General features: G+C 38.1%; 1 protein-coding gene across 1 annotated transcript in view; it reads right to left on the reverse strand.

Annotated features, from left to right (window-relative positions):
- Positions 1-273: 273 nt before the first annotated feature.
- The window catches only part of iftap (intraflagellar transport associated protein), a 38,575-nt gene continuing 26,397 nt past the window's right edge, over positions 274-12,451 (reverse strand). The window contains 4 exon segments of the mRNA XM_078414805.1: positions 274-2,708; positions 4,392-4,525; positions 10,563-10,598; positions 10,601-10,625. Of these exon segments, the coding sequence (XP_078270931.1) occupies positions 2,472-2,708; positions 4,392-4,525; positions 10,563-10,598; positions 10,601-10,625 (432 nt within the window). The 3' untranslated portion in view covers positions 274-2,471.

Below are 12,451 nucleotides of genomic sequence, written 5' to 3' on the forward strand. Positions count from 1 at the left end.
TAAAGAACAAACACAGGTAAATCAGAGCATTCTAGATAAGTATAATGGCCGTTAAGGACAGGGTGAGCCGAAGGGCCTGCTTGTACCATAAAACTCTATGGTTGCATGCATATTCAGCAATAAACAAATGACAAATACCTAACTAATGTACTTCATTAAATCTCCATAAGTCAACTCGCTTTAATATATACATTGTGCAATATCAAAACAAAGAACATTTATAATTTCACACAGTGGTAGACCTAATTCATCACCTAATCAAATTCAGATTCATATTTGTTTATTGTCAATACACCAAAGGGCAATGAAAATCCATATTCAGATGAAGCTCGGAGTAAACAATAAACATATAGTAATGGTAAATATAACAATAAATAAAACAGTGTGTAAAACAGCAGAATAGTGCAAGATTATAGTCCAATCAAAATTGCAGTGCAACCCGAAGGAATGCAAAATATATAAAGTACATTAATGGAATAACCGAATGAGGTAGAGTTAAGAGAAAGAGTAAGTAGTAGCACATCAGAGAAGCTGGTGTGAAAGAGGTGAATGTTTCAGGAATCTGATAGATGTGGGCAAGAGAGTTTTCTTAATGTCTGTACATCCAAGTTTTCAAGCTCCTGTATCTTCTCAGAATATAGAAGAAAAGGGAATGGCCAAGATAGCAGGTATCCTTGATGGTACTTCCAACCTTCCTGATGCAATACATTGTGAAGATGAGATTGCTAGAAGTGACGGGCTTATGATGTACTAGGTTGTGTTCTCCACTCTCTGCATGTTCTAGCGGCCAAGAACAGAGCAGTTGGCATACCATGCTGAAATGCATCCTATCGGAATACTTTCTATGGAACACCTACAGAAGTTCAAGAGAATCCTCATGGACATGCCAAATATTCTCAGACACCTAAGAAATTTGCTGCTCGGGTACTGTATGTGTGGAGTTTGCACTTTCTCCTTGTAACCACGTGGGATTTGCTCCGGGCGCTCTGGTTTCTTCTCTCTTCCCAAAGAAGTGCAAATTTGTAATTGGCCTCTGTAAATTGCCCCGAATGTGTAGGGAATATGGGATAACATAGAACTAGAGTGAACGGGTGATCAATGCTCGGACTGGACACTGTGGGCCGAAGGGCCTGTTTCCATGCTGTATCTTTAACTACATGAAAGTAAATATGCTGATATGCTTTCTTGATCTCCGCATCACTGTAAAGAAACAAGCTGAGGCATTTAGAACTATCTTCATCCTGAAGTATCAAATGGATCATCCAGCTAAAATTGCATCAGCCTCTGCTTGAATTTGCCATCATTATAAGCCATCATGCTGTACAATATCAATAAATGCTCAAGTGCACTAGATATAAAACGTCCTATGAACTCTAACATTCAAGCCGCAGGATTTGAAAATTTATGTTCCAGAAAGAGGAGCACTTCTAAACAATCTTATCCAGCGAAAATTGGAAAAGTGAAAATGTCTCCAGGTATGTTATGTCTGGGAAAATTCAGCCCATTCAATCTACTCTCAATCAGTGGCAAAGTTATAGAAAATTTTATCAAAAGTACTGCCAAGTAACCAATGAATCATTACTTGGTTTGCATTCTATCAGGTTTGCTTAGCACCAAACCTCAAAGCAGCTTTGGTGCAGACTAAAGAACAGACTTCCAAAAGTGAAATTAAGGACCCTGCCCTTCACATTGCTGTGAAATCTTAGTAACAATGAAATCTCTCCATTAGGTAGATTAGCTCATCATTTAGTTCATAGGAAGATGGTTATAGTTGACGGAGACCAACCATCTCAGCCCCCAGGACATCGTTGCTTACAGCAATATTTTAGATCCAACAATTTTCAGCTCTCATGAATGACTCCCTTCCCATTATATCAGAAATAGAAATATTCACAGTTCCACTTCCAAGAGCACTGATGCTGAAATAGTTTGTGTTCTATGCACCACTACTGAGTGACAAAAAAAAATCAGGACACAGAGCAATGATCACTTCCAGTATGAAGGCACTAAGCATTTCCCTATGACACTTAATAGAACTACCACCATGATTCTACCATCATCAACATTGCAGAGATTATTACTGACCAGAATATTCAAGTATCAACGTACCAAAACTACAAAATTGTGCCAAAATCCAGCAATTTTATATTTGGACCTGTGCTATGGGAATTCAAGGCACAAGCTCTGCTCGTTCTGTACATGAATCCAAATAAATTACTACGTGAAAATGGGCAAGTATTACTACGTTCCATAAAAAGCAATAGGATGAAATGTTTTATAATACAGTTAGAAAAAACAAACGAATCAGACATCTTTGTCTACTTTAATGATACAAAATAAGAACAAATGTAATTTAAAATAATATGACATTTTTAAAGATTTTATTCCATGATTTCATTTTCTGGGATTCGTAAATTCTCATCCCCAAATTCTGTTTTGGATACAACAATTGTTATCTTTTAAACAGAAAGTCAAGCTGCCAGGTTGACTGCACCAGAAAATGACAACTGTATCATGTCAGAATCTTTCAACTTTGTTGTGTTACATTCTCCATTTTCTCTTTGGTGTTGTGACAAGGCAGAAATAGCAGCAAGTTCAACCTGTATTCAACCTGTTCAACAAGTTCAAGTGTATTTGGGCTTGAGGTAGACACAGTTATAGTCAAACTCTTCATCCAATGTGAAAGGCTGAACTTCATCTGTCAATACCTGATGAAAAATAAAGTAGATTTCATGCTGGCAAACTACGATTAAAAACATGGCCATCTTGCATGTTAGTTCATGCATCTATATTTTCCACTTTGCAACATAACATCACTTGTGTTATGTTGCAAAGTGGAAAATATAGATGCATGAACTAACATCAGCAGTGTTCTGTATCAACACAAAACAGTGCTGATTAGTACTTACAGCAAAGATAAAATACATATATGAAATCGCAAGCTGCTTAAAAGTCCTCCATGTTTTTTTACATTAAAGATTGAAACTTACCTGGAATCACACAAATGTGAAATGTCAACATATTTTTGCCAACTAGAACACTCAAATTGTAATAAACATAGCACAAAAAGTAAGGAAATTTGTGTTTGGTAGATTATTTCTTTGTTGTAACAATGCTTCTTGACAATAAATCTTATACCGTTGGAAAGCCTGTTTATTTCCCTTTTAAATGGTGCCACATTTGTAAGGAACATGCATTTGTGGGATGAGCAGCAGAGCTGAGTATATGGGTTGCGCCCATGAAAAATTTGCCAAATCTTCTCTGCCAATGCCAAACAGCTTATTCTGCCATTGACTCTTGTTCGGCGTTGTTTGGTGGATTGGATGATTGAAGTCTGAAGAAACAAGACATATTGGCAATTTAACAATTTATTCATTTAATAAACAGGAGCCACAGTAGCGTGTGGAAGAACCATACACAGCCATAACAGCCTGGCACCTCCTCCTCATGCTGGTCACCAGCCTGGTCACACACTGTTGTGGGATGGCATCCCATTCTTGTCAGCACCTGGGGGTACCAGAAGCTCAAAACAAGAGTCAATAGCAACAGCAGAATAAGCTGTTTGGCATTGGCAGAGAAGATTTGGCAAATTTTTCATGGGCGCAACCCATATACTCAGCTCTGCTGCTCATCCCACAAATGCATGTTCCTTACAAATGTGGCACAATTTAAAAGGGAAATAAACAGGCTTTCCAACAGTATAAGATTTATTGCCAAGAAGCATTGTTACAACAAAGAAATAATCTACCAAACACAACTTTCCTTACTTTTTGTGCTATGTTTAGATAAGAGTGCAAACAAAATCAAAAACTGTTTCAATCTACATTTCACGCTGCCTCGGCAAGGCCACCAACACAATCAAGGACCAGTCTCATCCTGTTCACTCCCTCGTCTACCCTCTCCCATCAGGCAAGAGGTACAGATGTTTAAAAACACATCCCTCCAGATTCAGGGACAGTTTCTTACCAGCTGTTATCAGGCAACTGAACCGTCATCTCACCAGCTAAAGAGCAGTCCTTATTTCCCATCTACCTCATTGGAGACCTTTGTACTATCTTTAATCAGACTTTATCTTGCACTAAACATTATACCCTTTATCCTGTATCTGTACACTGTGGACAGCTTGACAAATAGCATGCAACAAAAAGCTTTTCACTATCCCTTGGTACCAATGACAATAACAAACTAAACTAAACTAAACTAAGTATTTGGAACTTTGTGCACTCAGCCAAGCAGAAGTAAATGCATTTTGGATTTGAACAATATCCAAATATAACATCATAATAATCAGCAATCACAAAAACAATTATCTACAGGCAACAGCAACATAGCTACTTTGCAGCAGCATAAAGTTTCCAAAAAAATTCAAATATCTTAAACAATCAGCATACCTGGTCATGTGCTTTGCTATTAAACTCTTCAACACCTGCAAATACTTTGAAGTCAAGGGCTGTGTGCTTATATTCACAATAAGAATAATTTGCAGGAATCTCCTCTTCTATTTTACCTGGGAGTATTTCTCCTCCTAGATTAAATGGACAGTGGCAGTAAATAACATGCTGATTATATTTATAAATATATAACCAACCAAATTTTGGTTATACTGATATTAAGATGGAAGTGAAAATATCCAAACAAATTTAATTAAATTAATTCCAGTCATTGCATTACTGGAATACAATTTTCACCTTATTTTGTAAATACCTTCTATGAAAGACAATTTCTTCATAAATAACTGATTTCACGAACACACAATGATCACTACTTTGCGAGCATCATTGACGTACCATCAGCGGTGCAAATAAAATGTCCATTATCAAGTTGCATAATTAATGTGAAATGACTAGCAATACCCATAAACCAAATATGGTCCCTTCCAATTATGAAAGTAAATAGCATTTCGGTTTTAAGTTGAATTTTGAACTACTTAATATTCCTTCAATACTGCATTATGTCAATGATGCTCCCAATATTACATTATAATGTTAAGTAATAGAATTTTGTTGAATGAGTTTTACTGTCAAGATATGCACACCACAGAATGCTGCCAATGTCAATCATATTTGCACCATTGCATTTCTCGTCAATGTTGGTCTCAATTAATGCTCTTTTATTATTATTACTTATCGGTAAATGGAGGCAAATTATATTAGGAGATATTCACAGATAAGTACAGAATAGCATTTGTAAAGAATAAACATATATCCACATTGTGTTGTCACAAGCCTACTCCCATTGCATTCCAATTTTCTTCACAGCCAAAACATTTTGTACTTTATAAGGTAAGAAAACATGGAAATAACTTTGCATAAGTCTCATTATAGGTATGGGATAACAATTAGTGCTGTGCCTCACAGATACCAGGAAAATAATAGCTAGATATCTTTTACAGTTCTGACCCTTTATATCTAGGACCGTGCAAGATGGACATCAAATCTATGCTCCCACCATTTCATCAAAATTTCAATATTCAGACTGTTTAAACATATTATTATAACTTTGTAACTTTCTAAAGGGGCTGTCCCACTTAGGCGATTTTTTAGGCGACTGCCGGCGACTGTCAAAGTCGTAGCAGATCGCCGAAATGTTCTTTTACCCTACGACAATGACCACGACAATGCCGAGTCAGGTCGATACAAGTTACTTTTTTTGTGAAACTAGCACCTGGCTAAGAGATTACACCGTCTTCGGAAACATCGCGAAATTCCCACGCTTACCTGACCGTCAAACTGTCGCCTCCAATCTACCTGTCAAATGTCCTAACCGTAAATAAATTGGTTAAACAAAACTATCTTCTGGTATCTTCAAATGCCTTTTCTTAATTTAATATTACGTGCATCTAAATGCATCTGCGACAACCTAGCAAACCTGGGGTCAGCATGCGACAGCGCCCGCAATAAGCCACAATACCTGGCGACAAGCCAGCTGTCGCCGAGAAATTTCTATCTGGAAAATTTTTCCGCGACATGCCGAGATCCACTACGGTTCATTGAAGACTCCTCACGATCATGCCCTCAACACCCCGGCGAACGTTCGGCGACAGCCTAGTCGCCAGCAGTCACCTTAAAATCGTCTAAGTGGGACAGGCCCTTAACTGTGTACATTCACTATGTGAAATTTACGGAATGGTTAGCATTAGTCACAGAAAGTGACTTTAAGTGAAGCGATGTCTGCAACAGCTGATGAGTCAACCCAAATATTCAAGAAGATGAGAGCAATTCACAGAGAGTGAAGAACTCAATTTTCAGGCATGGCTCTGAACACCCTTCCTGGCAAGACGAAAAGAAAGAGAGAGGTACTTGGTTATTAGGTTGCAAGGAAACAATAACAGCTACCAACAAGTGAAAACTATTCGAGGGCATTTATGTGGCTGATCTGGTTGATTTTTCATTTTGTGCTAAAGTCTAACAGGTTGCGTGTGTTTTTAGCAATGATTTATTAAGGGGGAATAATAAGGATCTCTTGTTGGAGTTAGTCATTGTCTTGTACTTGTACAACATAAATATTATTTGACATTTATCAGCCTGATGTTGTTCAGGTCCTGATCTATAAGTGCATAGACTATTCAGCAGAAATTTGTGCAAACTGCTTCACTTCTGATCTAATAATGAAAGGAAGGGCTTGAATGCCAGACTCCATTGACAAGCTAACCTGTTGTTGGGATTATTGGTGCGACTACCATTGAGTATACCCAGCAATGATGCAGAGGTAACGGTATGTATAAACATTATAATATTCATAATATTTTGTATAATATTCCTTCTATAATCGTATTAGCCCCTCCTTAATGATTTAAAAACTGCTGGCAATGAATCACATACCTCTTGTTTGCTGTTTACTCACATTATAATCTTACCGTGAGTTTTACTTCTTTGTGATACCTAAGAACATCTACTTGGCCCGACAACAGGGGCTAAGAGGGGAAACAACACTTCCTTACAGGATCTGACACCTGTAGCCACTGGCTCAGAAATTGGTCCTTTGCAGATATAGAGGGTATCTTCAAGGTGGCATCTGCACATAGCAAGTCACCATACTTGCAGTCAAGGCAGAAGGAAACACAGCCAATTTACCAATACCCAACTTTGTAGATTGCACACTCCAAATGAAGGTTGCATTCAAGGCCTTCTCTCCATTCTTAGATCAGAAGTGATGCAATGTTGCATCGTGCAACTGAGCGGCTTTGTCCTGGATGGAATAAAGCTACTTGAGAATTGTTGGCAGTGCAAGTTGGAGAATTCTATCATGTTTCCAACTTGTCCCTTGTAGATGGTAGAAGTGGTCAAGAGTGTTTTATCGTTATATGCCCCGAAACAGAACAATGAAATTCTTACTTGCAGCAGCACAACAGAAATGTAAACACAATCCACTGATAACAGCATTGTAAACAACAAAAAAGTTCAGTACACAAAAAAGAAACAAACAATGATGGTGCAAAGACAAAAAACAATGCCCAAAGACTATGTAGTTCAGAGCTTAGTTGAACGTTGCAGTGTTTAATTGCCTGATAGTTGTTGGGAAGAAGTTGCTCCTGAATCTGGATATTAGTGTTTTCAGGATCCTATATCTTCTTCCCGGTGGCAGGAGTGAAATCAGAGGGTGGCCAGGGTGGTGTGGGTCTCTGATGATGCTGGCTGCCTTTTTGAGACAGCAATTCCTGTAGATCCTTTCAATGGTGGGGAGGAGGTCAGTGTCCATGATGGACTGGGCAGTGTTCACCATATTTTGTAATCTATTAGTTCCTGGGCGTTCGAGTTGTCGAACTAAGCCGTGATGCAACCGGTTAATATGCTCTCTACTACACATTTGTAGAACTACAAGAGAGCATTCGTCGAATCCCAAATCCCCTCAATCTTCTAAGGAAGTAGAGGCATTAACGGGCTTTCTTTATGATTGCATCAATGTGCTGAGTCCAGGACAGATCTTCAGAGATACAAGTCTTTTAATTTAATTTCATTCAATAAATTACCCTTCTTCTCATTGAAAAATGCTTCCGTAATTCATGGTCTAACTAGCAAAAGTTCTCTGCAAATAAATTATAACATGAATCCAACACAATATTGATATTTATTTTGTTTCCTGCTTTTATTTGAAAAGTCACAAATTCTGTTTTGGAACAACACTTTTTATCATAATGGTCCAACTATAATATTGCCTCAATTCCTGTCCCTGTAAGCGTATTCATTATTGCTGTCTGCTGTTTTGCTACTTATCTGCCCAGCTGCAGTTTAATGAGCAGCACTGGTGCAGAACAGCCTAGTCTGAGGCAACTGTGGCGCAGCAGGGACTGTCCCTGGGTAGCAGTTGCTAGAATCACCATTACGCTAATCATGAATAACTTGCATTTATATACAAAGGTCACTGAATAGTTCATGCAGTTAAACAATAAAAACATAACCATATTTAGTTCAGTAAATAAAAGCAGTTGATATTGTTTTAAAATATATGAACTTGCTCACTGAATTGCAAATAGGTCACAACAGCACCTAACTTAAAGGGAGGAATTTCCGAGCAAATACATAAAAATGATTAATTATCAATTGCAGTATTTTGCACTGGTGCCTGATTGAATTCGGTCTAATATAGTTATCAAGAACAATATTATACCAAATTCATTTCATATTGTAGAGCTGATCTGGCCATGAAAAAGAAAGAGTTTTGCAATTATTCCTGGTTAATTGAAAGACACTAAGAATCAGAAACAAAGGTTGATACATAACATTACATCACAATTATCATTAAGTGGCAGAATAGGCTTGAGGGCCAAAATGCTCTACTTCTGTTCTTATGTTTCTTCTTAACCTCACAACGTTGTTTAAAACAGAAAAAGCACAACCTGGCCACTTAGCCAATTGAGACATTTGTCCAGGACATAATTACTTGATATTTTGCAAAGCATAGACTCAGAAATGAAAGTCATTTTGGGGTTTGGCAAAATAGCTCATCAACAAGCATGCTTTTCAGATTTTTTTTAACATTTCCCTGAATTTAAGTACAGTGGACATAATTTTAAAGTTAAATTTTTTTTTTTTTAAAGTTGCCTAGGAACTCAGCCAGGCAAGTGGCATCTGTGGAAAGAGAAACCACTTTCAGGACATCAACCCTTTCTCGGAATTAAAGGAAAGAGCTTAAGGGTTACAGTTTTCAAGGATAGCAAGGGGTCGGAGTGTGGTGTAAGAAATGTAGATAGGTTAAGGTGGAATTATTCTCCATACTTTTAAAATATGTTAGCAAATGCAGATTCTGCAATGTAGACAATAGACAATAGACAATAGACAATAGGTGCAGGAGTAGGCCATTCAGCCCTTCGAGCCAGCACCACCATTCAATGCGATCATGGCTGATCACTCTCAATCAGTACCCCGTTCCTGCCTTCTCCCCATACCCCCTCACTCCGCTATCCTTAAGAGCTCTATCCAGCTCTCTCTTGAAAGCATCCAACGAACTGGCCTCCACTGCCTTCTGAGGCAGAGAATTCCACACCTTCACCACTCTCTGACTGAAAAAGTTCTTCCTCATCTCCATTCTAAATGGCCTACCCCTTATTCTTAAACTGTGGCCCCTTGTTCTGGACTCCCCCAACATTGGGAACATGTTTCCTGCCTCTAATGTGTCCAATCCCCTAATTATCTTATATGTTTCAATAAGATCCCCCCTCATCCTTCTAAATTCCAGTGTATACAAGCCTAATTGCTCCAGCCTTTCAACATACGACAGTCCCGCCATTCCGGGAATTAACCTAGTGAACCTACGCTGCACGCCCTCAATAGCAAGAATATCCTTCCTCAAATTTGGAGACCAAAACTGCACACAGTACTCCAGGTGCGGTCTCACCAGGGCCCGGTACAACTGTAGAAGGACCTCTTTGCTCCTATACTCAACTCCTCTTGTTATGAAGGCCAACATTCCATTGGCTTTCTTCACTGCCTGCTGTACCTGCATGCTTCCTTTCAGTGACAGATGCACTAGGACACCCAGATCTCGTTGAACATCCCCTCTTCCTAACTTGACACCATTCAGATAATAATCTGTAGTATGCAATGAGGAGATAGTAACAAATTGATAACATTGTCAGACATGTAGAAGATTTAATTAAAAAAGAATGTGCTAAGGTATATCATATTCTGAGGCCGACAAAGGAGGAACAAGAGACTGGAATTAATTATATAGCTGCTTCAAAGAACTGGTGTATGCAATATAGCCGAAATGGCTTCCTTCTTAGCTACGTGATTCAATAATTCTAACTTCAGTAGTTAATTGTGTTTATGTATGTTGAATGTTCCCATTATTTAAATTCTTAACAACAAATAATAAATTACAAGTCGATTAAAGAATATTGGAAAGTTGACCTGCCATACTGGATTTGAAATTATTTTGGACAAATTGTCCCACAGTGACTGGAAACTATTTCTGCAAATATGAAAATTTGAAACCTATAAACGTATGCTAAAATATATAGCAAGAAGAGAATAGACTCTTAAGCACCAGAAAATAGTCTTTATTCTAATCTTCTTCAGCCCATTTATCCAGTCTAAATGATTACAGCATATCTGAGGACCTACCAGTGCCACTTTGCTGCTCACTTTCTTTGTCGCTATGTCCTCAATGTTAATGTAATTGTCCACCTTAAATGTATTAAAGACAAACAAAATGTTAATGAAAAATCTTTAAATGCAAACCATAAACTTGCTAAATTAATATTTAGTCAATTATTTAAAATTTCTTCCACTTGTACAGTACCATAAATTAAATCTTTATAGTATAAAATTTGAAAAACAGATGTTTGATAAGAAAGCATTGCTGCATCATATGAAAGGGTAAACAGTGCTTACTCTACAATGCTCCAAGAAAAATATATTCCCAAGAAGAACAGGAACAGGTGATGGGAAGCAAGGGGTAAAGAGATAAAACATTTCCAATTTCTTCTGCAAATCTCAAAGGCTATTTAAACAACGTTAAAAATATGATTATTCCCTGAAGATTTAGCTCCTGTATTTTACTGGGAGATGAGAAGATCATACGACTGTGAAACCATAAACTATTTGGAAGATGCTGAAATTCAAGCAAATTTAATGGCAGCACATCATAAAAGTATTTTTCATTCCTGGCAACTGCATAGGTCGGCAAAGTGGCCAATAGTCTGACCGCAAAGCATATGTGAAAGACTACATTGGGTGATACCCACAATGGGTGCAGAGGGGGCGGTGACCTTGATGCATAGACATAAGGAATAGAGAAGGACATTGCAGAATGTCAAGAAGTTGCAGAGGAAATTGCAAGATTGTAGAGCGGGAGAAATTACAATGGGTTCGCATGAGGAGAAAGAAAACAGCTCCATCCACACGTCCTGCCCGATAAACAACACTCAAATAGCTGGATCTGGCAGCTCCAATCTCACTTTAGCTGCTGCCATTCACAGATCCTGCGAAGTAAGTTCATATGGATCCCAAAATCCAAGGAAAAGAACCTGGTTCAAACATTATAACCTCTTATTCTCGTCTCTGATGGGATCATTCATGAATAAACTGGAAATAATGCTAGTAGATTGATTTTCACGTTTTGTAACATCTGTTCATTTGCCATATGTGGGTGATATCAAAATGGAAATGATGGAAGTAAGCTTCCAAACTGAGAAGTCATATCTAAACTTGGTCATCATCTTCCCTCTCTGCCGCAAGCTGATACCCATCCACCACTCCCACCTCCAGCTGATCAAGTCCTGATTTGATTGGGCCTTCTCTCTCTCCCAACCCCAGGAATCGTCCTACTTCCCTTTGTACATTTCATAAGAGAAGGAAACTGTGCCCCAGCCAATTAGTAGCACTTTACAACATGGTGAATTGGCCTTTTAGTTCAAAGGTTTCAAAGGTCTGTTTATTGTCACGTGTACCAATTAAGGTATGTTGATTCAACCAGAAAGTCTGGTTGTGGTGGCATTCTTGTGTTATTTTCAAAAATCAAAATTCAAAATTCTATGTTATTAATAAATCAGTCTCAAATCGATTTCATTCATTTTATTCTCATACTCAGAATTATGTGCCACTGATGGATAGAGCAGTATTTGCAGAGCTTTAGTTTCAAAAAGACCAGGTAAACTCCACTCCTGCTGTTCTGGATCTACCAATGGAGCATGGAATAGGAAAAAGTAATTTCAGCTGGAAACTGCTCTCATTAATAAATAATAGTAGAAACTTGAAACAATTCTCACATATAAGCATAAAACTAATTTATTTACATTTGTAAACAAAGACACAAAGTGCTGGAGTAACACAGTGGCTCATAGAAACATAGAAACATCGAAAAATAGGTGTAGGAGTAGGCTATTCGGCCCTTTGAGCCATTCAATATGATCATGGTCAAGCAGCATCTCTAGAGAACATGGGTGGGTGATGTTTTGAGTCAAGAAGGGCCCTGCCCTGAAACCTCACCTATCCACATTCTCCAGAGATGT

Source organism: Rhinoraja longicauda, chromosome 18, assembly GCF_053455715.1.
Source record: "Rhinoraja longicauda isolate Sanriku21f chromosome 18, sRhiLon1.1, whole genome shotgun sequence".
Lineage (NCBI taxonomy): Eukaryota > Metazoa > Chordata > Chondrichthyes > Rajiformes > Arhynchobatidae > Rhinoraja > Rhinoraja longicauda.